Below are 24,939 nucleotides of genomic sequence, written 5' to 3'. Positions count from 1 at the left end.
ACATACAAACTGACATTTAAAGAAAACCTTACATGCTGTGCTTCATTTAACTTATACCTCAGTGGTACAGTTCTCATCGGAAATTGATATTTGATCATTTCTATGATCTGCACCGTGATCCACAAATGAAAAAATTTTTAGACCCTAGATGTGGCTGAGGATGACAGAACCTTGCTGTCATCTCTATGCCTCACAAAATAAACTGTCACTGCCCTCTAAATGGTAAGGTTAACACAGCCAGTTTCACAATATCCTCAACCCCTTAGCCATAAACTAAACGCTGAGTGCCTTAATTTGTCAGAGTGAGCAAGTAAATGAGGAGATCAGAGTGAAGAAGTGAGCTTATAACAGAGACTAGAGTGGGTGACCTCACAGGAACATGATCTGTGGCTCACTGCTGACTTCAGTCACACTCTGGTGGAGTTGTCTGTGACAGAGTGAAACCACCATGATGGATCACTGGGAAAGTGTGTCAGGGACACCATATTTTTAGAGTTTAATCCCAAATGGCCTCTCTAAGCCTAGCAACAGAATCAGGACCAAAGTGAGACAGAGAAAAAGAAATCGACTTGCTAACTGGCTACTGTATATCACTAAGGCAGCTTGTTCGAAAAAAGTCTAGTGCAAGACTTTGTTTCTAAGTGATACTGTGCTGATCTGGACATTAAGGTCAAGGGTTTGGTTTCAGAAAATCTTTGCTTTACTGAATTGCACTGCTAGACAGTATCAGGGGTCAGCGTGAGAGAGTTTGGGGCCAGCTGACTGAACTGTCAGCCTGTTGGGTCAGTGATATACACGGTTTGATCATGTACACGCGTTATATCTTGCCAACCAAAACATTAGGTTTTCTTTTACATTTAGTTGCAAATTCTGCTTGTCAACTTGTCAGCTTGGTAAAATTAACTTGCTAAGATAAGGCTGAAAGTGATTTGTGGTAGCATGTGTAAGAAGGGGTTGAAAATGACAAACTAATTAGTAATATTTAATCATGTATGCCATTATTTTCTGACAAACGTGTTTATGAACTTGGTGTTTCTTTGTAACTGTATAATTTCCAGCTGTTAATGTAAACTTAATTTATAAAAAACAAACAAACAAACAAACAAACAAAAAAAACCCTACACATTTGATGAAAAGAAATGTGTGAAAAATCTATAGCAAATATATATATTTTTAAAATTCATAATAGAAACTACCATTCAAATGTTTGTTTTAAAGAAATGAGTACTTTTATTCAACAAGGATGCATTAAATTGATCAAAAGTGACTAAAGACATTTTACAAAAGATTTCTACTAAAAGTGCTGTTCTTTTACATTTTAAAATATATTATTATAGCAAAGTTATTTTAAATTGTAATAATATTTCACAATATTACTGTTTTTACTGTATTTTTGATCAGATAAATGCAGACTCATTTAAAAAAAACATTAAAACATCTTACCAATACAAAACTTTTGAATGGTAGTATACACTCTAAAAAATTACTGTAAAAAACGAAACAAATTTACGAAGTAAAATACAGTTTTTTCATTGAAACAGTAATATACCGTAAAAACAATGCATTCTGGGTAATATTATTTGTCGTTTTCAAGAAAGTAACCTGTAGTTTACATGCTCGAAAACATTCTGGGTAATATTATTTGTCGTTTTCGAGAAAGTAGCCTATAGACTTCTTTTCTTAAAATGACAAATATTACCCAGAATGCATTGTTTTTATGGTATATTAATGTTTCAATGGAAAACGGTAATTTACTGTGTAAATTTTTGTTGTTTTTACAGTTATTTTTTAGAGCGTATGTTAAACTGTAAATAATATATATATATATATATATATATATATATATATATATATATATATATATATTTATCTTTTTATAAAAGTATACATATAAAAAGACATAGAGAAGATAAATATAAAAAGATAAAATGTCAAAATGTCAAGATAAAATGTCAAATTGATTATTAAATGGTGGCTAAGTAGAAATTTGCTGGCATGAGTGGGCAAGCAGAAGAAAATCCTTACTGTTGAGCCCTGATTGGGGGTAATGCATTACACATACAAATGAAAACGTGTGTTGTGAGAAATAAGGGTATATTTGAGGTGTGCACTGCAGGCATTGTATGTGTGAGCATGATGGGTAATATCTTTCTAGAGAGTGTGTGTGATAATTATCAGTGATGTACAGGCAATACTGCTCAAAAACTAAAATAAATCTGAATGTTTTATAGTAGAATCCAGTTGTTCTGGTTATTTGTAGCAGAAAAATGGGTCTTATTTGTGTTCTGTATGTTTACATAGACTTTTTTTTTTATTTATTTTTTTATTCATTCATTCCATAGTCTTACCTGCAGACACAAAGAGGATTCCTGCACTGAGGATGATATTGTGGCGGGACTTGTAGAACTCGCTGGCAGCTATACACAGGCCACCCATGAAGAGCAGGATGACGCTGAGGATGGGGAAGATACTAGACGCTCGCACGGCTCCTACAGATGGAGAGACAGAGAAGAAGGTGGGATGAGTATAAGATGTTCTGTTACTTGTTGAATGAATCCATGTAAGAGAGAGAATGAGACGAATGAAGAAAGCTGTCATTTCGGGGTGATTTTAGCAGCTGTTCTCCTCTGAGCACATTGAACACAGCCAATCAACACTTTGCCAGTTGAGTAAACAGCTCCCACACCCTTTAAAATGCCTGTGGAAGAGCAATCAGAGGTCAAGAGCCTCACCAAACACTTGTGCCTAACACAAACACTCATGCACTTGAAGGCTGAACGGGACCAGAGACACCAGGCCATTTACAAATGCCTCTATTTGCACAAGTTAACAAAGTATGTTCGTAGTGAGACTTCAACAAGAGTTGGCTTCATTCAAGCCATGAAATGACAAGTGAACGTGTTAATGAATGTTTTTAGGACAGTCTGCCAAGCCTTCAACTCACCAATTAGTTTTTCAACTTGACGCTTGTGCAGCTTAAAGGGATAGTTCACACAAAAATTACAACGTTGTCATCATTTTCTCATCTTTGAGTCATTCTGGACCTGTTTGCCTTCTTCCGTGGAACACAAAAGGAGATACTTTGCAGAATGTTCATGCTGCTCTTTCCTATACAATGAAAGCACACAGTGTGCCAAGCTCTAAACTTTACTCTTTTTTTTTTTTTTTTTTTTTTTGCACTGGGCAGACTTTTATCCAAAGCGAGTTACATTGCATTCAAGGCATGGATTTTCATACTAGTCCTGGAAATCGAACCCATGAACCCATTGATAACACCATGCTCTACCGTTTGAGTGACAGGAAAGCTATAGTGACCAAAAAAAAAAAAAAAAAGTGCCATGTATGTACCAATCTGTCTCTTTTCCTCAGGTTTTTTTAAAATATACATTTCAGGTCTTCTGAAGCTATATGCAGTTGCTTTGTGTGATCAATAGTTTGAAATTATAGACATGTTTCACTTAAAGGGATGGTTGATTATGATCACACTTTTTTTTTAACTTTAGTTAGTGTGTAATGTTGATGTTTGAGCATAAACAACATCTGCAAAGTTACGACGCTCAAAGTTCAATGCAAAGGGAGATATTTTCTTTTAAAGGATTCTCTGTTTAAGGACTACAACAAACGGCTGGTCGGGACTACAACGAGCTTCGTCCCAGGTTAGTGACATCACTAACCCTAAAATTTACATAAACCCTGCCCCCGAAAACACGCAAGAAAGGAGGTGAGACCATGTTGGGCTGCTTTAGAGAAGAGGAAGAGTTGTTGTAGTAGAGTGTTGCTGCCATGCCGTCATTTTACGCCGGACTGCTTCACAAACGAGGGTCAATTCAACGCTGGATTTGCACAAAAGATTAACATGACGGCACATGCTAGTCGATGAGTTGAATCAACTTCACAGCAACTACATAAATTTATCCACTAACTATTCAGAAATGTCCAAATGCATTCGAGTCTCTCCATCAGTGCCCAACTCTGATTTGAACAATGTAAGGCTGAACACCGTTACTGACAATTGTCATTTTGGCTGTGTGAGATTTTCCAGCTTTGTTGAGCAACCGAAGCGCGAGCTGTTAAAGCTCCACCCTCTTCTGGAAAGGGGGCGAGGAGCAGCAGCTCATTTACATTTAAAGGAACACACACAAAAATGGCGTGTTTTTGCTGCTCACAACCAAATAGGGGCAAATTTGACAAGCTATAATAAATTATCTGTGGGGTATTTTGAGCTGAAACCAGAGACTTATATTACATCTTGTAAAAGGGGCATTATAGGTCCCTTTTAAATCTTTGCTGCTTAATGGTTCGGAATGACTTGGGTGAGAAATTGATATTAATGTTCATTTTCAATCCCTTTTAAGATTCAGTCAACATCATATAACTCATTCATGGGTTCATCTGATGAATGATGCCTATATTATGGGCTGTGACATTACAGTACAATATTATTATTGGTAGTTTGAGATGATTAGAGGAACATTTTCAGTGGTTGCTCAAACCACTGGCCCTTAACTTCTTGTTCCAGAGCAGAGATGATTTTCTAACCTTCCACTTCAACCCAAAATATACTTCAGTTTTTACACGTACACTAGGGTATGTGTATGTATAGTGAATGTGACATAAATTTATCATTAGTATAGTATGTGCATACTGTATGCTCGCAGACAGATATTTCTAACCATATCTGTACGCTCATCTCTCACATGCACCTTAAATTTTTGCACTAATTGATCCACAAGGTGGCAAAACTGGTTCAGTCTGTTGTCAAAAAAAAAAAAAAAAAAATTAATAAATAAATAAATAATGAAGGAACAACAACAAACTACTGGAGATGGCACCAATAAAAGTGTGTAAGGGGTTAAGAGATTCACGCAACTTAAGTTTACATATCATATCAGTCGAACTTGTGAAACTAAATAGCGCAGATACTGGACAAATCTTTCTATTGCGAATGTGTCAAACGCCTGTGTTCACGCTAGCAAAGTATCAGTGAAGTACTTTGAAAGGCTATGCGTTCGGCTGTATGTATATGATAAGCCATCGCCTTAAAACTGAAGTATACTTTAATCTGCTTTCATCAAGCAGTAGTGTTGTCGTTCTCTCCTGTCCTTTTCCTTTCACAGTCTTTCTCAATTCTTATTGCTTACTCATCTCTTACCTCTTCTGCTTTATCTATCTCTCTTTTTTAAAATACTTGATATGCAAAGTTATGCTTTCATCTGGCTAGTTAAATTTTCACCACTCCATGTAGTCTGCAAGCTCAGCAGGTTTTTTTCCCCCGTCTCTCTGTCCCTCCCTGCTGTGCTGTAAACCCTGATGTGTGGACAGCATGGCAGTACTGTGAACTCTTGCTGGCTAAAGTGGGGTCTGAAGGTCCCCCTGAAAGGGTCATCTGCTCTCCTTTCCTGCTGTCACCTTCACCCTAAAACCACTGCACTTGTGCCATCTGCTGCAGATCACACAAGAAGCCAAATCAGCTACCATAAATGTGCGGTAGTTTCGCATTTTTAGCAAAATGCCGCAAGATAGAAATACCTAAAGTTCCTAAACTGTTCTTTTATGAATATTTTACTTGGTAAATGCATTGAATATGCGCAGTGCTAAATGCTGATATCTCATATGCCGCATGTGTTATATAAGGTAAGGTTTTTCTAGTGCACTTGCCGCAGTTCTTCTCTCCCTCTCTGAGAAAACTAAACGAGACTTCACTCGAAGTGATGAACGGCATTTTAATTTTCTTGCGCTTTGTCCCGTCCTCTCCTATCAGTCTCTTTCTCTCTGTTTTTCTCTCTATCCACTCAATCTAAGTGAGTCCCTAATAATTCTCAGTGTCTTGTTCTATCTTTTGCTACTGTGATGTTCCACTAGTAAAACCATAAAGGCCATTTCTACATCTAAATTGGTGTATGATCACTTCCTTCGCAAACAGGGTCCAAGGGTCCATTCTGAGAATGATTTGTCTGTCACAACCAGTGGCGGCTCATCAGGAGAAGTAATGGAGGCACGGCCTACCCAAAATTTGAGGTGGAAAATGGGAGAATGATGATTTAATGTTCTCAGACAATTTAAAATTCTCAGTTATTCATTTCATTTCATGTTTCAGAATGTGAATTTCTTGTTTGTAATTTGACCATTGTAACACCATAAAATATTACTGACGTCAGAACCACCACTGCCCTTCCCCCGAACATGCCGAATTTGCCTTTCGGAAAACTGTGCTAAGGCGAGTCTGAGCGAATACAGAAGGGGAGGGGAGGCAAAATCCATAGCTGAGCTGTGTCTCATTTCGAAGTCTGCGTCCTCTGGAGGGCGCATTTGTCCACCGCATACGTCATAAAGGATGTCTTTTTTCAGAAAAGTAACCATTATAAAATTGACCGTTATTACTAGTGAAGCATAAATTGTTGTAATTTCTTTATGACTTTGGAATGTAGTGGTCTGTTTACTTAAAGCAGCCTCAATGATGTATATGGCCGACAAATGCGACCTCTGGAGGACGCAGCCTTTGAAATGAGACCGCTCTGGAGACTTTTGCCTCCTTTGGTAAAAAAAAAAAAAAAATCAGCCAATCACCATCGAGCATTTCACTTTCAGCAGTTAGAGTGTTGAGAAAAAATACATCACAGAGGAGGCTAACCTCTTTTGGTATATCAACCAGTTATCGCAGAGATGTAAATTAGATTGAGAGACGTAGATATTATAGTAGTCAACATTTGAAGCGGATCAAAAAAGTTCATCAAAGTTGTCCTAAGAAGAAGGATTTAGGACAACTTTGATGAAAGGTTTTGATCCACTTCAAACGTTGACTGCTGTAGTTTGAACTGCTCCAGTGCCCCTGCTGTGCTGATAATCTAGCATCTACCTTAATCATGGAGAGTAGAGATACTGAATATTTGATCGCCAACAAATTGATCAAAATGCCATTTGAGCAGCAGCTACAAATTAAAAATGAATGAACATCCCATGCCTAAGTTGGATATAGGCTAGAGCAGGGGTGGCGAACTCCGGTCCTGGAGAGCCACAGTCCTGCAGAGTTCAGCTCCAACCCTGATAAAAACTCACCTGCCTGTAGCTTTCTAGCAACCCTTCAAACCTTGATTAGCTTGTTCAGGTGTGTTTGATTAGGGTTGGAGCTAAACTCTGCAGGACTGTGGCTCTCCAGGACCAGAGTTCGCCACCCCTGCTGTAGGGCAATCAGCTTCACTAAATGGCCAAACATGTTCTTTTACCATGGACATTTAAAAGGACAGAAGAATGGATTTTTTCCTCAAGTGATAATCTAGGTGAGTGACATTATATTTATATTTTCAGTATGTGTCAAAAAAAGCCATTTTAAAACAGTTATTAATAATAATAAAAAAAATCCTCGAGAGAGGATCTTCAGACCATTACTATTAATGTACCTCTGTGCCTCCTCTATACAACTATACAAAGAATACACAGACAGATATACAACTATACAAAGAATAGACAGACAGATTGACAAACTCGCTAGCCAAATGAAGCTAGCGATAAACTTGTGTTCAATGATAAAAAAAAAATTAATATAATTTAATATAATAATATATACTTTTATTATATAAACTAAAATTAATATATACATTTAATATAAATATGTAGTGACTCTATACAATATATTTTCATTATAAACGCCAAAATAATGCGATGCTTTAAACTAGCTTTATTTGAATGGTTAGGGCTAGCAAATAAGTGCAGTTAATTGTGATTATTTGATAAATTTCTCAGCATAATTTAGTTGTGTTGATTGCAGTTTTAATCAGTTGACAGCATTAGCATTTTTTTGTATTAAAAAAAATGAAAAGTACAGTTTCGTGGCCTGTAAATATTCTCTATTCTGACGCCATTGGCAGAAAAGTTTATTTTGGACCTTGTTTGCAACTAAATAAAGGTGTATTTTTTTTAGATGGATGCCCTTGCGTGTTCTCTTTATCCTGCCTCTTTTTCCTCATCCCTCTCTCTGTAGGGTGTAGAGTTGCTGGGAATGGTCTGATTAAATATTAAGGTGTGCTGGGTGCTGACCCCGGTCCTGTTGCCCTGTAACAACCTTCTCCCAAATCTCTTTCTCTCTTGAGCGCACACACACACACACACACACACACACACACACACACACACACACACACACACACACACACACACACACACACACACCCACACCCACCCCCTACACCTCCACCCCCCCCAATCTCACATTAACCTGGGGATATTGACATGGCCAGTCACAGCACAGAGAGGACATACCACTCCTTCTCATCCATCAGCCTCATTCACAAAGACACCACAGGCAGGATGTGAAAGTGGGAAAGGAAAAGATAATAACCTAAATCTATTGATTGTTGACACAAGCATTTAAACGACAGGCTTGAAGGTGACAGAAGTGTCCTCAGAGACCAGGATGCCGTGTTGATTTTCAGCTGTTGTTAGGTGGGAGTCCCAGCTAATGTTTTCAAGTTTTAAGGTAACAGATATTTGTAATAGACAGGACATGCTTTACAGAAATCATTCCAGAATACCTAATAATACTCTGTAAGACATTCTACATATTAGGTCAGTGAGCAGCTGAGATGGAAAGGATGTAGACATTCCTAGAAACAGTGTGAATCTCACACACAGACTTCATACATTCCTAATCATCCTTGTGGACACACGTGGGCTCATAGAGACAGGCTTTCACTCATAAAAATCTCCAGCCGGCACTCGCTGTTCTGTGACCTTGGCTTTGACCTCTCGGATCAGTCAGCAGCACTGTATCCATGGCTGCAGAGGCTCTGGAGGAGGAAGAGAGTGATGTGGATTCTCCCCAGGCTCCCTGCACTGATCACAGCCGGAGACTGACTAGCCTGAGGGCCTTTTCACACTGAGGCCGAACATTTGTTTGAATTTTGAATAGAAACAATGGGTTTCTATTCTACCCTGTGCACAAACATTAATCTGTTGTCAGACCAATTTTTTTTTTCTTTACGTAGAGTGGTGCAATTTTCTTTGTTCGTCCATTGAAGAAAATTGACTGACCAATGAGCTTTTGATCATGATTTTTAGAGCTGGTTTATTTCATTGAACCCTTTGTACTACAGAAATAGCTGGTCTCTTTTGAAAATCTGCTAATATATTATTTATTATGGTAAAATAATATATTACTGTTTTTACTGTTGAACAAATAAATTCAGCATAAGAGACGTCTTTCAAAAACATAAAAAACCCCCGTATACTATCATATTTTTTTTTCTGGCACTTTATGGAGTTAATCTTGCATATTTCTCACAAAGTATTGAAAATTCTATTAAGCGTGTTAAAATGTTCACTTTGACAGCCTTAAACTGAAAGGTGCGTGCACCATTTGTTTGTAGGTCAGCACCACCTAGTGTACAGGAGTAAATTTCATTTTAATTTAGCCCTATGAATATTCATTTTGTATTGGTGTGAATATACTTTTTGTCTGTGATCCATTGCACTTGTATATTTCACATTTGTTATGACTTTGACTCCGGTCTATAAAATGTCATCAAACACATTTTCATGGGTTTCTCAATTTATGTATATGTGTATATATATATATATATATATATCTCTTCTGCTCTGTGTGTGAGTCTGTGAGGCTATTGTGGACCAAGGCCGGGCTTAGAATGGAGGTTTCTTGGGGAGCTGGACTGATAATGATGCCCCAGGGTTAGCACGTCTCTTTCGGCAATCTGCCCAGACTCCCCAGGCATGACACTGGCACAAAGCACAGGGAAATTTTCACACAAGCCCTGTGTAGCGTTTGAGGGTCTGTCAGGGGCAGAAACACTGCCTGCGGGGTTGTTATTAACATGGTGGAATGGGCAAAGAGGAGAGAAGAGTCAGGGGCAAGTCAAGCCTGAAGCAAGGAAAAGAGAGGAGCAAAGCAGCAGTGTTTTTTTTTTTTTTTGTTATGCCGCCTTCTATTAGAACGCTCTGTGCTCGTGATCTGGGGCTTTTATCAGAGGCTGTTTTCAGTCTCAAAGCTGCACACGGCTGGGGCTATTGCTTAAGTTATATTACCAGTCAATTTCTTTCATTTATGCTTTTTCAAAGAGGTCACTGTAAAAAATAATCTACCCTTATAAAAAAGTACCGGGTTGTGATGGGTTGTAAAGCTATCCGATAGTAATACCATGGTGTCTTAGTATACTGTATATACACTGTACAGTACTGAATGATTATCTTATTTATGGGCCATGCTATTTATATGATACTTTAAAGAATATCATAGATATGGTACTGCTATGGTAGTTGTCCAAAATAATGCAATGCTCTACAATGTTTTCATAGTAGCCCTTTTGGTCCTTTGTTTGTCCGTCAGTCCAATAAACCTTCAAACCAGCTTATAGTTCAACCAGGGATAGTTCACCTAAAAATGAAAATTATCCCATGATTTACTCACTCTCAAGTAATCCTAGGTGTATATGACTATCTTCTTTTAGACGAACACAATCAGAGATATATTTAAAAATATCCTTAGTCCTCCAAGGTTTATAATGGTTGTGAATGGGGGGCCGCGTTTTGAAGTAAAAAATAATGCATCCATCCATAAAAAAAAAGTAATCCATACAACTCCAGGGGGTTAATAAAGGTTTTCTGAAGCGAAGCGATGCGTTTCTGTAATTAAAATATCCATATTTACAAATTAAAAAAACTAGCTTTCGGCGGACGACCGTACGCAGAATGTGCAAGTCGATTTGCGGCGGAAGAGTATCCTTTGACCTGACGCACAACATAATGATGAACACGGAGGCGCAGAAGATAGAGCAAAACAAATCACCGGTCAAGGAATATAAGTCTAAAACGATGATTTTAAAGAGAAATGTTTCGATATAAGAGTGGAGGAGCTTATATTTGTTGCCCAGCCCTATTTGTTTGAACCGCGAGAGGCGTCTAAGCTTACAATACTCCTACATCCTGCGTCACACATCACGTCAGAGGATTACTCATTTGGCTCAAGTCGACTTGCGCATTCTGCGTACGGTCGTCTGCCGGAAGCTAGTTATTTGAATTCATAAAGTTTTAAATATGGATATTTTTCTTACAAAAACACATCACTTTGCTTCAGAAGGCCTTTATTAACCCCCTGGAGTCATATGGATTACTTTTTTTAATGGATGGATGCATTATTTTTTACTTCAAAACGCGGCCCCCCATTCACAACCATTATAAACCTTGGAGGACTAAGGATATTTTTAAATATTATATGACTATCTTCTTTTAGACGAACACAATCAGAGATATATTTAAAAATATCCTTAGTCCTCCAAGGTTTATAATGGTTGTGAATGGGGGGCCGCGTTTTGAAGTAAAAAATAATGCATCCATCCATCAATCTCCGATTGTGTTCGTCTGAAAGAAGATAGCCATATACACCTAGGATGGCTTGAGGGTGAGTAAATCATGGGATAATTTTTATTTTTGGGTGAACTAACCCTTTAAGCATTTTTCAAAACTTTCAAACAAGTAATTCAAAGTGAATTGTATTAGTGCATCCTGTTGCCTATGCCAATTCAATCACAGTTAAATTTTTAAAGTCCTTCTCACTTCAGTTCTGAATGGCACACAACCTTGGTAACAGTCTAATAAAAGTTCCTTTGTAAAATAGCTTTTTTCAAAAAGACAACCCTCATATTCCAGCAGTCACACAGTAGTGCAGAGTACATGAAGAATTTCCTGTCGCTCCCAGACTCTCTGCCACAGCTAACAATGACCTGGGCCAAATTAGCAATTTCACCTCTTGCCCTGCTAATGGCTGGTGAGGATGGGAGGGCGTGAACTGAGGTTCTTGTCCCATAGCAGATAAGAGAGGGAGATCTGATCAGAGAGGCGGTTAGGAGACTGTGTGATTATCTGGAAGGTCACGGTTTTGATTTAAGAGGAGGTCAAAGATGCTGGCGGCTCGAGCAGACCCTTCAGGGCGACGCTGCTCATGATGACGAGCAACTTGCAAAGCACAGGACTTTAGGTCAGAAAGCTGTTAGCATCCCTATTCACCTCAAGTTATGGTAGTTAGCAGGGTCTAACTAGGCTATGCTAACCAGCCAAACCTTGACCCTTTGAGTGCACCACACCAACCACCTTATAGATATGCCTTCATAATGCTGCATGTTTGAAATAGCTGCTTATGAACAACTGCTTGGAATTAGCAGGAGCTGCTACACATGGGGCATAAATAATGCTCTCTCACACTCACATGAATGCACACACTTTCTTTCTGACAGTGGCTGTCTTTGAAATTTCATTCTATCCATTGCTCTCCGTCTTTCCTTCACTCTCTCTCTCATGCTCATTGACAGCATTGTGGAAGAAAATTAACATTCACACTTAATCAGCCTCCCACAGGCTTGAATGTGCTGATGTGCAGGACAGGGTCATGCTAATCAGGTGCTTTAGCTTGCAGGCATATTGATTGAATACTACAAACGCTTATTAATCTAGCCCTGCCCCAACACCTTGCCCTCTCACCACACACACACACACACACACGCACACACGCATGAAATTACATATTTTCAAAAACAACTAGTCTGTGGGTTGTACTAGTAGATGAAACCGTCTTAAGGAAGCTCTGTATAGGCTGATTTCAGGTTCATCTGACCCTAATTGAACCTGTTTCTCAAGAGGTGTTCACACAAGATGTGTTTTTGTGTTCTATAAAACTAAAGACAAAACTTTAAAACTTGCGGCCTTATGTCTCACACGGGACGAAGAGGATTAAGTAAGTAAGTAAAACTAAAGACAGATGAGGAGAAGAGAACAGAAGGATTTGGTGACTGGCTATTAAAAGTTGGACTATTTTTGACTTGAAATAGTCTGCGACGTTCGAGGCAGGACACACACACACACACACAAAAAAAAGAAACTGAGATTTGTTTGCATGTACACTCAGAGGCTTGTATAGTAGATAGGTCATGTTGGTTTTGTCTATTTTGGCATTTTTATATTTTCGTGGTGCTGCTATTACAGTTTTTTTCAACTGCTTACACACATTTTCAAAACTTTTGCCTCTTTTTTTCAAAACTTTACACACAAATCCAAGAATTGCACACACAAAACGCAAAATGCCTCTTGAATGAAGCACTGCATTCAAAATATCACAAACACATCTCAAAAGCAAACATTTGACTTACGTTGCAAACTCCTTTGCCATAATATTCTATTTTTGGATATTTCATATACACACAGTTATTCAAAACCTAAAGCTCTTCTTTTATGAGCTCCTATGTACATTTCTGTACAAGACTGAAAGTAATTGGCAGAGAGATTTTGAAAAATTCACAGTAAACACGAAAACAAGATGAAACCAAACTATTTATTTTTTTACTGTAAGCATTTGTGGTTGTGAACACAGTATTAGACAGTACGAAAGAAAAGAAATACATCAACCATGTGTAGTTGGACAGAAACAATGGTTGTGTTTGAAAAAGGAAATCAAGATACTTCCTGTTAGATTTTTGTGTGTTACATAGAGAATTGTGTGTTGTGTTTTGCAAAAAGTGTTTTATGAAATTGAAAACTGAGTCGAAGGCCGAGAATTAGTGTATAGTTTTGCAGATTTGGTGTGTGGTTCTGCTGTTTAAGTGTGAGCTTTCAGAAATTGTGTGACAAGTAAGGATTTTGTGTGTAAGCAGTTGAAAAAAACTGTAATTTGCATGTTGTGCTTTCACTTTTACACTCTTTGCACAAATAAACCTTCTTTTGAAAAAGTCTTTAAATCTTTTAATAAAAACATGTGAAGTACAGTATATTCAACTGCACAAACCCAACATTTATTTGATAAAGAATATAAAAACAAAAATATATATAATAGTGAAATATTACTACTATTGAAAATAACATTTCTATTTTAATATATTTAAAAATATCACTTGTTGTCAAAGCTGTTTTGGTGTTTAAAACATTTGTTCTTGCTAATATCTTCTCAGGTATGTGAGAAAGAAATGTTTTTCTTGTTTGCAAAAAATGTATATTATGCTGTATTATCATCAGATATATTTTATATCGTTATAGATTTAAAAAAAGTATTGTCAGTGAAATTTCTCAGAACACAGCTAAAGCTCTTCTTGTCAGTTATTTCTGAGTAAGTACAAATAGCCACAAACACACTGACAGTCCTTGCACTGAAGCAGTCAACACTTTAGTTCATTTTAAGCAAGCGGTGAGTATTGTTCTCAAGATAACACAATTATAGTGAAAACACTTTGGGAGTAGAAAATACACTACAATGCAAGACAGCCAACTCCACAGAGCACAAGGGTAAAAGCTCCAGAAGCTGATGTGCATCTGTAAACCTAGCATTTACCAGCATTTGTGTTACCCAGCTCTAAATCATATACTTTGCTCCACAATCTACTAGTTCCTGCCAGTTTACCCCAAAAGCATCAATAAATGCTACAAAAATGTGCTTCATGGCCATTCTCAGGAAACTGTGCTATTTTTGCCCCATCTGTGCCTTCATGACTTATTTCTGATATAACTAATCATTTACTGATCTGTCACATTACTAGATTTTACTCTGTTTGGTAGCTGTGATGCTCTTAAACAAAATTATTAATAAATAAATAAATAAATAAATAAGCAAGCAATAAGGTACTCGAGGCTGTGCTGTATTGTGAATAAGTCATAGCTGAAGGGCGTTATTAGGCACGACACGAAGCGGAGTGCCTGCAACCTTCAGCCGTGACTTATTCACGATACATCACCAGCCTCGAGTACCTTATTGCTTTTATAAAACGGTTACCACACAATACAAATATTAAAGCCAGAAATATGTATCAATGCAACTTTCATGAAGTAAACTTTCACTAAAACCTTCCTTCCGCCGGAAAAAATAGTCCCTAGCCGTGAACAGCAACAGAAGTTACATTATTACGCCATTAGATGGCGGCAAAGACTGTCTTTATGAATGTGTCCGTCAGTAGCGAAAACTTTTACATTGAAAAGACTGAATTGTTGTGAACACGGAACAAGACACAACTGACAAATGCTTTGACTACCGACTGTCAGTCACGGGAAAACCCCTTAACTGTTAAAAGGACAAGATAATACATCGGACATTTAAACAGATTTTTTATTATGAACATAGGACTGACTTGAAGGGAAATGCTAAATTTGAATGCAGGTAATAAACTCGCTCACTTGATCCCTTTCTCACAACACTCTTCTACATAATACAGTAAGTGTCAATGAACAATATCAACTGAGAACAAACAGTTTACATTGCTAAGAGTGGTTGCTAAGGGTGTTGTGTAGTGATACACAAAACCGTTGGGTGAAGCGGTCATAGCCGTGTTTTATCGTGAATAAAACTCCGCTATTGACCAATCAGAATCAAGGACAGGAACTAACCATTTTATAAAATAATATAATGTTCAGACACAAATGGCTGAGAATCACATTTCATCACACTAAACTAATATGCTTTTATCTATTAATACCCACGTAGAAGGCGACGTTCTCAGGACCTTGTGCAACGTTCCCTAAAAGTTCTCTAAAGGTGACGAAAATTACAAACCTTTACAGAACATTCGGGACGTTCCTAAAACGTCCTCTTTTGGTAATGAAAGTGCTGCAGTTCAAGGTTCCTATATGACTTTAGGGGGACGTTCCATTTTGGTTATTTTATGGTCAAAAAAGAACGTTACAAAGAGGACATTTTGGGACATTAACAGAACGTTCCCACACATTCCTCTGTTGGTCATTTAATAACGTTCCCAAAATGAGTTTAGGGGACGTTCTATTTTGTTTATTTTATGGTCGTGCGAGAACGTTACAAAGAGGACATTTGGGAAGTTAACAGAACATCCTATAGTAATAGTCCCCTAAACATTCCCAGAATGTCTTTAATGTTCTCTGAATGTCCACCAAATAATGTCCCCTAACCCTTAAAAGAACTCCACATCATGACCGTCTATGAACCTTCTGGGAACGTTACTAGACAACGTGGGGACGTTCTGAGAATGTTCTGGGAACGTAAAATTTCTAGCGGGGTAAGTCTAATAAGGATTGTGTGTGTCATATGTGTGATGTTTAGATCAGTGGTTTTGTTTCTGAACACAGATGACCTTAAGTGGCGACCCAATATGAAATGGATTGAAAATTGAAAAGTATGAAAAATTTTTAAAACTGAAATTTGTAATTTTGAAGGACGAGTGGATGTCACACAACTTATCCATGATGACATTTGGCTAATTTGGTTTCTTTTACCAAGTGAGTAGATGCAAAATAACAATGACAATTTGCAGCAAAATACCAGAGTTTGATTGCCACCAACACTGAGGTAAACAACAAAAGATAAGCAGTTTCTCCTTTTCAAAAAACATATTTACAATCTGTTATATGGTTTTAGCTAAACAAACAAACAAACAAACAAACAAACAACAACAAAAAATATTTAGCATTATTATTTTTCCCTTGCTATCCTATAAATACAGACCTGTGACCCATTTTTGGGTCACAACCCACCAGTTGGGATCCACTGATGTGAGTGCTATTTCCTTTTTTATGCCCATTTCACACTAGATGCGCAAGCAGAGCGGAAGCAGCGCATGAGCTACATGTATACAGAGCAGAAGCAGCAAAGTGCTTTCACACATGCAACTGAACCGCTGCTGAATGTGTAGTCCTCGAATCACGCTCTTTTGTTTACGATCACTGGAATACTCAGCTATGTAACATGTTAAACCATATAACATGCTGTGTAGTGTAGTTTCTTACATGCTTTTATGGTAAAACTGCTCCTTTTTCGTGTCAACTAATGTTTATTATGACCATGAAAATGCACTGTCACTTTAATTCAGCATGAGCAGTGCAGCAAAAATAGAATTAATATATGTAATGTGAAATGGGTCATACGCCTCCTCACAACTTTTTTTTTTATTTTTTTTAATTTATAGCCTAGAAAGCATTAAAGTAATTGATAAACTTACTCCAAGCCTGTATTTACCTCTTTCAGTTACAATAAAGTCTTTTATCTCTCCATTCAAGATGATTAATGCCTTAAAACACTCGTATTGTTAAACAAACCTGGTCAGATTCCTCACTATACCTACTTTTTAAAATTCTACTTTACAAAACGATTACAAAATCCTCCACCTATTGAGCTCCACTGATCTCTATCACAATGTGCAGAATCATCCTACATATCGTGCCTCTCGAGCTCAATGAGCGGCTGCTGCAGTCCCGGAAATGCTGGGAATCCGGTACAGTACCCAGTGATGCAATTCACATGACCTACAGGACAACTGTGGTCTAAATATATCAATAATGCAGAGCATGGCCTTTGCTATTATGATCATGGACCCGTCGGCTGGGCGTGTGGAATCTCTATAAGCTAAGCGATGTCAAATCAGGTGACACAGGCAGTGGCCTGCACTCTCATGTGTGTGTGCATGTGTGTGTGCTCCATGCCCAGTGCCTGAGGCTTCAGTGGCATGTGCCCCATCCCCCCTGCCAGCCCTATGATGGATTGTCATGTTTGGAGTAAGAAAATGAGAGGGAGATAGCGACTGGAAGAAAGAAAGGTTTTAAAAAATAGGTGGCGAGGGAATGAGGATTCATTAAATCCCCGCTTTCACCGGCGATCAGGCCATTCGCTGTGATGTCGGTTGGCGTCTTCCTCTTTTATTGCTGTCTACTATAGCACCAGTCCATCCTCTGCCTTGAGCTAACCTACTGCAGCCTCCGCACATGCAAACCCGTTGCTGTTCGGCCAGCCTCATTGATTTTATCGGCCAGCATTTCGGTATGTGTGCGTCTGTGTGTGTCTGTGTGTGTGTCTGGGTCATCCAGTCACAGCCAGTTTTGGCCACACTGCGTGCCCGTGAGGGGGAGAGCCATACAGACACTGATACTCCACAGCACCTGCTGATAGTCGACATGATAGTCAGCAGCCCACACCATCATGACAACTAATGTACAAAACACTTTGTGTTTATAAACAAACGCTTTGTCTTTATGAAACTTATGTGTCCCTGTTGTGAAGTTCTGTACAATTTTACAGAAATGCCATTTAAATATTAGTGGGAGATATTTACAGGCAAGTTAATTTTAAGTGCAGCTTCCCCCAAAATAATAATAATTTTTAAATTATTAATTAAAATCTGTACTGGGTCAGAAAAAACGTGAAGTAGCATTTATCTGACCACAATATTATAGTAAAACAGTAATATTGTGAAATATTATTACAATTTAAAATAACTGTTTTCTATTTGAATATATTTTAAAATGTAATTTATTCCTATGATGGCAAAGCTGAATTCTCAGCAACATTACTTCAGTCTTCAGAAATCATAATAATATGATGATTTGGTGAAAAATTTCTTATTATTATCAATGATGAAAATGGTTGTGCTGCTTAATACTTTTGTGGAAACATGGTACTTTTTTCAGAACTCCTTGATGAATAGAAAGTTCAAAAGAACAGCATGTATTTGAAATCTAACATTATGAATGTTTTAACTGTCACTTTTGATTTATTTAATCAAAACTTGCTGAGTATTAATTTCTTTTTAAAAAATCTTACTGACCCCAAACTTTTAAATGGTAGTAAAAATAGTGAACACTAGTTGACAACACTGTCAATAAAATAAAATAATCACATGATTTCTAACCAGTCTTTTGAAAGCAAATTAAATGGTAATATTATAAAATTTGTGAATTTGAATATAAAAAACATTGCACATATTAAAGGGTTAGTTCACCCAAACGTGAAATTTCTGTCATTAATTACTCACCCTCATGTCGTTCTACACCTGTAAGACCTTCGTTCATCTTCAGAACACAAATTAAGATATTTTTTGATGAAATCTGAGAGGTATCTGACTCGTCCATAGACAGCAATTTAACCAACACTTTTAAGGTCCAGAAAGGTAGTAAAAACATTGTTAAAACAGTTGACGTGACTGCAGTGGTTCAACATTAATTTTATGAAGCGACGAGATACATTTGTGTGCAAAAACAAAACAAAAATAACAACTTTATTCAACAATATCTTCTCTTCTGTGTCATTCTCATATGCTGTTTACGTTCAGCGCTTCCAGGTTCTACGTTAGAACGGCCGACGCTGTTCACGTGATCAACACGACGCATTTGTGTGATGCTGATGCAGGAGCCGGCCAATAATGAGTCGGCATTCTAACGCAGAACCAGGAAGCGCTGAACGTAAACAGCGTACGACAATGACACAGAAGAGAAGATATTGTTGTTGAAGCTGAACGAAGGTCTTACGGGTGTGGAACGACATGAGGGTGAGTAATTAATGACAGAATTTTCATTTTTGGGCGAACTAACCCTTTAATTCTGACAGCCCTAAAATATATAGTACATAGTAAAAAGGAAAAAAAGACCCTAGTCAGGACTTCCTTCTCAAAATTAATAGGTTTGTTTAATGGCTAATGCTATGGCTCTCATTAGCTGGATGAAGGCATAACAAAATTGCAGTGATAAAGAGGGAAGGAGTGGAGCAGAGGGCATAAAAATACATGTGAAATTAATTCTGCCATTTTACCGTTTTCACCTTTATTACTCCTTTCTGATTGTCTATAACACTCTCTAGTCCCTTCTACCAGCTGGCTCACTTTCTCAAAATTCCCCTCTCGCTCTCACTCTCTCAGTCCCTCATATTCCTTCTTTTTCGTCCTCCCCTCCCCCTCTCAGCGCTGTTTGGTCCTGTGGAAGATTGCAGCTCTGACACGGCATGATCTAAAAACCCACTGGCGCTTCAGAATGCTTCAGCACTCTTATATAACAGTGTGTGGATGTGTGAAATGCCTGATTCCACTGCCTAGGCTGCATACCCGTGATCACTCCAGCAAAGAGAAGCCTGCCACTGATAGGGCCTGTGTGAAATTGTGTGTGTGTGCTTGTGTGTTTGTGCATGCTGTAAATAGTATGCAGATGATGTGCTGTTACTACGTTGTAGATATTTCTTTCATCATAACCCTCAGCCCGTGGGTGCTTGAGAATCAGCGCACAATTCCCTCATAATAAAATGTGCATGAATTCATACAGTAATTTTGCATGTAAGTATGCAGATGTTGGGCTCTAAAAATACAGGCATGAATATACATGCGCTTTTATGTGCAGTGTTAGAACAGATGTGAACACTGACCTGTTTTTTATTTCCCCCGGTTTTCCCCTCATCTTCATTTGCGCTGTGTGTATCAGTGGCGTGCACAGAAACGCAATTGCGTTTCAGGGGGTGGTTGTGGGTTTCTCCCTCAGCCGAAATCGCGTTTCCAGGGGGGAGAAATGGGAACACGGGGGCACCGCGATGCGACCGCAAAGGGCACTTTTGCTTTCGCGATCAAAGGGGCAGGGGCTCAAGCCCCCCCGCGGCACGCCACTGGTCTGTATTTTCAATATACGTCAATTCTTTGGTGTATCACTGAACTGACGCATTCTATGACATCACTTATTTGTCACTTCACTATTGTGGCTCCTCGGTTGGAGCTCTGATTCCTTACATAACTGTTTCACAAGTGGTGGAGATGAGAGCATCCAATCCACATTGTCTACTAAAGGACAAGGCATGATACCAGCAGAACCATCTAAAATGCATCAAAAATTCTTCTATTCAGATTTAGTCCAAAAGCTACTCCAAATGTTTGGAAGGGAGTGAATTGTTGAAAAGATTTTAGTACAAGATGCCACTGTCATGCAAGACCCCGAAGCAATTCCACTGGCTGAGACAATTATAGGTATGCTTTGGTGCCTAATTGCTAGAAAATCACCTTAATATTTTGTATATTTTAGTATTTAGGCTAAATTCAGAATACCATACTTGCATGCTACTATCACTATTTCTGCTGTTTAGCCAATTGTGTACTACAATATTGTTGGAGCTTATGACAAATTAAGGCGAGACACTGCAGGGAATAAGGTAGAAAAATGAACTAATAGTTATCACCATACTTCCCCACTGGGTTGATTACAATAAGAATTGCAAAAATTTTTTTTGTATTACAAATTTTATAAAATGTTATGTTTAAATATGCAAACAAGGCATTATTTACTTAAAAATACTCTAATTTTCATAAATTTCTAGTACAAAAATCTGAACATTGGATGAAGTCAGGTTCAGAATTCTTGTTTCATTTGTTTTTTTGACATATTAGAGTCAAAGGATTTTACAAAGGATCACTCCATAATGCAGAAAATACTGTGAACAGTCAGAAAAAAAATAAATTTTCACAATTTTTCTTTGAAATAAAATGTTGTATATAATCTGGCAAATTATATATGAACAAATCCCTCTGTAAAAACCTTCAGAATATAGATAGGAATAAAACTGTAAAGTTTGTTAAATGTAAGTGATTCTGAACTGGAGATATATGGCTTTTTGCCTTTTTGATATACGCATTTTGAGAAAACGGCTTTTAAAAATGTGTATTGTAATTGAAATCTATAGACACAAATAAATAAAATGCCAAAAAATAAATGCTTAAAGGTGGATTTTTGATGTTTTTTTTTACCACTAGTCTGAAAAAATACTTTTTTTAAAAGCCAAAAAAAGCCCAAAATCGAAAAAACAGTGTTTTAGCCTGTAGTGTCTCGCCTTAATTGTGATGTTCCTAATTTGTAAGTCACTTTGGAAAATCTTCTGCTAAATGTAAGTATAAATATTGCAGTAAGAGTAGAAGTAGAATAGTAGCATGCTATTCCAAATTTAGCCTAAGTCTTAATCATGAGAATATGGTTATTAATGTATTTTAAATTACATATCATTACTAAGGCTAAAATTGATCAAATGAAACATTTCCCTTTGTGTTTTCAGTCAGCCTTTAGTTAGCAAGCTAACAGCTAAGCCTAACTGGTGAAGAAAAGCTATCAAGATACAGTGCTGGTAGATTACTTACAAATTGTAGTCCGTTACTGATTCCAAATTACATGACAAAAATTGTAGTTAGTTACGTAATCCATTACATTACACATTTCAGGTAATATAGGGCATTTTAAAGGGTTAGTTCACCCCAAAATGAAAGTTCTGTCATTAATTACTCATGTCGTTACAGACTTTCGTTCATCTTCGGAACACAAATTAAGATCTTTTTGATGAAATATGAGAGATGTCTGTCTCTCCATTGACTGCCTTTGCAACGAACTTTGACGCTTGATCCCTTTTTCGTGATGAAAAGATTTAATTCAGCAAACATAAGCAGAAGCTCAACCAAACATGAATGTTGCACAAGAACAAACCTCTTCCGGAAGCTCAAATGTGCTGTGTAACACACGAGAATGAACCTCATTGGTTACGCAGCACGTTTGAGCTTCCGGAAGAGGTTTGCTATTTTTTATTTTTTTTAAACTGATTGCGTATATAGGATCTTGCATGACACTGTTAAATGAAACATTTAGCTACAGGGTTCCTGTAAGTGAAATCACAAGATGATATTGGACTTCGAATGTTTTCTCATCAAACTGCTGATAGTGGACAAGTTCAATGTTTCTAGGCAAGGCAAGACAAGGCAAATCTTTTTTTGTAAAGCACAATAAAAAAATTAAAAAAACAGTTAGTTGACCAATGTGCTGTACACTTTTTAAATATGTACAAAAAGCAAAAAACATACATTACACACCAATGTTATACAACACAGACATCTAACCACACAACATTAAATTACAAAATATCAATAAATAAGAACCTACAAAAAGCCATTCTAAAAATAATAAACCATAAAAATATGAATGAAATCAATAACTGTGTCACTCCAATATCTGTATTGCATCACAGCATATAAATAAACAGTATTTGGACTGAATGTCACCATATACACTACTGTCTGTTCAAAAGTGTGGGGTCAGTACTTTTCTGTGAAAGAAACAAATGCTTTTATCTTTTATTTTTAAAGCTCCATTAACTTGATTAAAAAATGACAATACAGACATTTATAATGTTTCTATTTCAAATAAATCTGTACATTCTATTCATCAAAGTGTCCAGAAAAATGTATCAGGGTTTTTATCAGGGCAATTCAGCTTTGCCGTCACAGGAATATATATTAAAAATATATTAAAATAAAAAAACAGTTATTTTAAATTGTAAAAACATTTCACAATATTACAGTTTTTTTCTGTATTTTTGATCATAAGAGACTTCTTTCAAAAACAATAAAAAAATTCTTACTGACCCCAAACTTTTGAACAGTAGTGTAGATAACCGCTTTACAGGCCTATATTAACAAACACTCTGATCTTTCTATGAGCAAATATCATTGCTAAAAGTGCTAAAAGTGTTCAGCTAGTCAGTTTTCGACAGCAATGCATATAGCGGATCCCTCACAGTGACTGCACTGTTCTTGAAGGATTCAGAACAACTTGGTAGTTAAAACACCTATTTTATACCCACAATGTTTGCTACCTCATATTGGTAAAAATAAAGAAAATGTTTATTCATTTATTTATTGACGTGTGACTTCCTATTGAAACATACACCACTGTATCTGCTCACTCTGTAGATCTCCCGTAACTCTACTTTAACCCAGGACACAGTTGGTGACCAAAGTTACTACAGAACAGATGTCAGAGAGGATAAGAGATAGACAGGCAAGGAGAAGAGAAGTAGGAAGAAGAGGAGAGAAAGTAAGAGAGACAGAAAACTGACCTATATAAGAAAGAGGCTGAAATATTTATGGAAGTAAGTGTCCTAATTCACAAGCCACTGGGAGCGTTGCGGCCTATGCGTCCAATTGCAGCTAAGGAAAAGGACAAACACACATGCGTTCATATACGTGCACACACACACACACACACACACACACTCAGAGCGTGTGAGGTCTGCAGTAGTTCTCTGTCCCGACTTGCGTGTCATCTGGACCACTCCTGGTCCACTAGTCCCCATATTCACCCCTTTCTCTGGGTGTCGTTCTTTAAGCGGTTTGAACTTATCATAACTGTCTTTATTGCTAGATATGGGAAGGCACAAGTGCTCAAAGCACCAAGACTCATTGGCAAGGCTTTATCTGTGGAGTTAGCATGCAATGTGACTGACTCTGCACCCACCTAGCAGCCCAAAGCGCGAGACATGCTTGGATGGATCCGACTCAGACGTTCAGACTGAGACCCAGGCACTCAGAAAGCGAATGCATCATTATGACATTGACAATTAACGATCAACCGCAATGGGGTCAATGCTGTCGCATAACTGCGTAACCTGCGCTGTTTAACTGCGTGAACTATAATCATAGGCTTAGTGAAGAGTCAATTACAGCAGGTCAGCCTCCTGTTTGGGGTGATGCATGAAGCTTAGATACTGAAGAAGGCTCTGTACTGGGATAATTGTATGGTCTTTTATCAGATATCATCATCTAACCAATGGGTGTTCGGTTAAGTAGGTTAAACGGTTCTGACTGGATGGGCAAATGCTCTGAAGGATGAGCTGTGATTCTAAGGCTCTTGGCTGCACATGACATTCTAGCATATTATTATTGGTAAATGTTACAGTCTGAGCTGATTTAAACAAGTAACATAATGTTAATGTTATAAAATATGTTGATTTAGATCAGTTAATGGTCATTCAGCTAGACGGAGCACAAGTGAATAGCACAAAACACAGGTGTCACATGTATTTGACTTGACAGCATTTCAAAAACCTGGTGCTCATGGTGCAAGATGCATCACAACGGCCATGTTTAGTTATTCAGTGTTTAAGTTTGTTGTTATGGAACAAATGTATTTACAATGTGATTTACACAAGTTTACTTTATTGTGCATTTATTTACATCATTTTGACTATGATTGGATATTTAAAACAGTTATTTTCTTTATAGATTATTCTGTATAGATAAAAATGGATCTTTTGCTTCTTTTGCTTGTGTACAGAACAAATGTGGGTAAAAGTGGGAAGCTTCTCTGTTGATTGTAGTTTAAAACTCAGAGTTTCCCTTGTAGTATGGAACAATATTTTTATATTGATATATTTAT

At 37.5% G+C, this 24,939-nt stretch overlaps 1 protein-coding gene across 1 annotated transcript in view; it reads right to left on the bottom strand.

Annotated features, from left to right (window-relative positions):
* cacng2a (calcium channel, voltage-dependent, gamma subunit 2a) overlaps window positions 1–24,939 on the bottom strand; it is a 91,610-nt gene that overhangs the window by 4,025 nt on the left and 62,646 nt on the right. The window contains exon 3 of the mRNA XM_051888602.1: window positions 2,349–2,489. Coding sequence (XP_051744562.1) covers window positions 2,349–2,489 — 141 coding nt within the window. The remainder of the gene's footprint in view (window positions 1–2,348; window positions 2,490–24,939) is intronic.

Source organism: Ctenopharyngodon idella, chromosome 3, assembly GCF_019924925.1.
Source record: "Ctenopharyngodon idella isolate HZGC_01 chromosome 3, HZGC01, whole genome shotgun sequence".
Lineage (NCBI taxonomy): Eukaryota > Metazoa > Chordata > Actinopteri > Cypriniformes > Xenocyprididae > Ctenopharyngodon > Ctenopharyngodon idella.
Note: the sequence above shows the minus strand (reverse complement) of the source record. Positions and strands in the feature narration are given on the sequence as shown.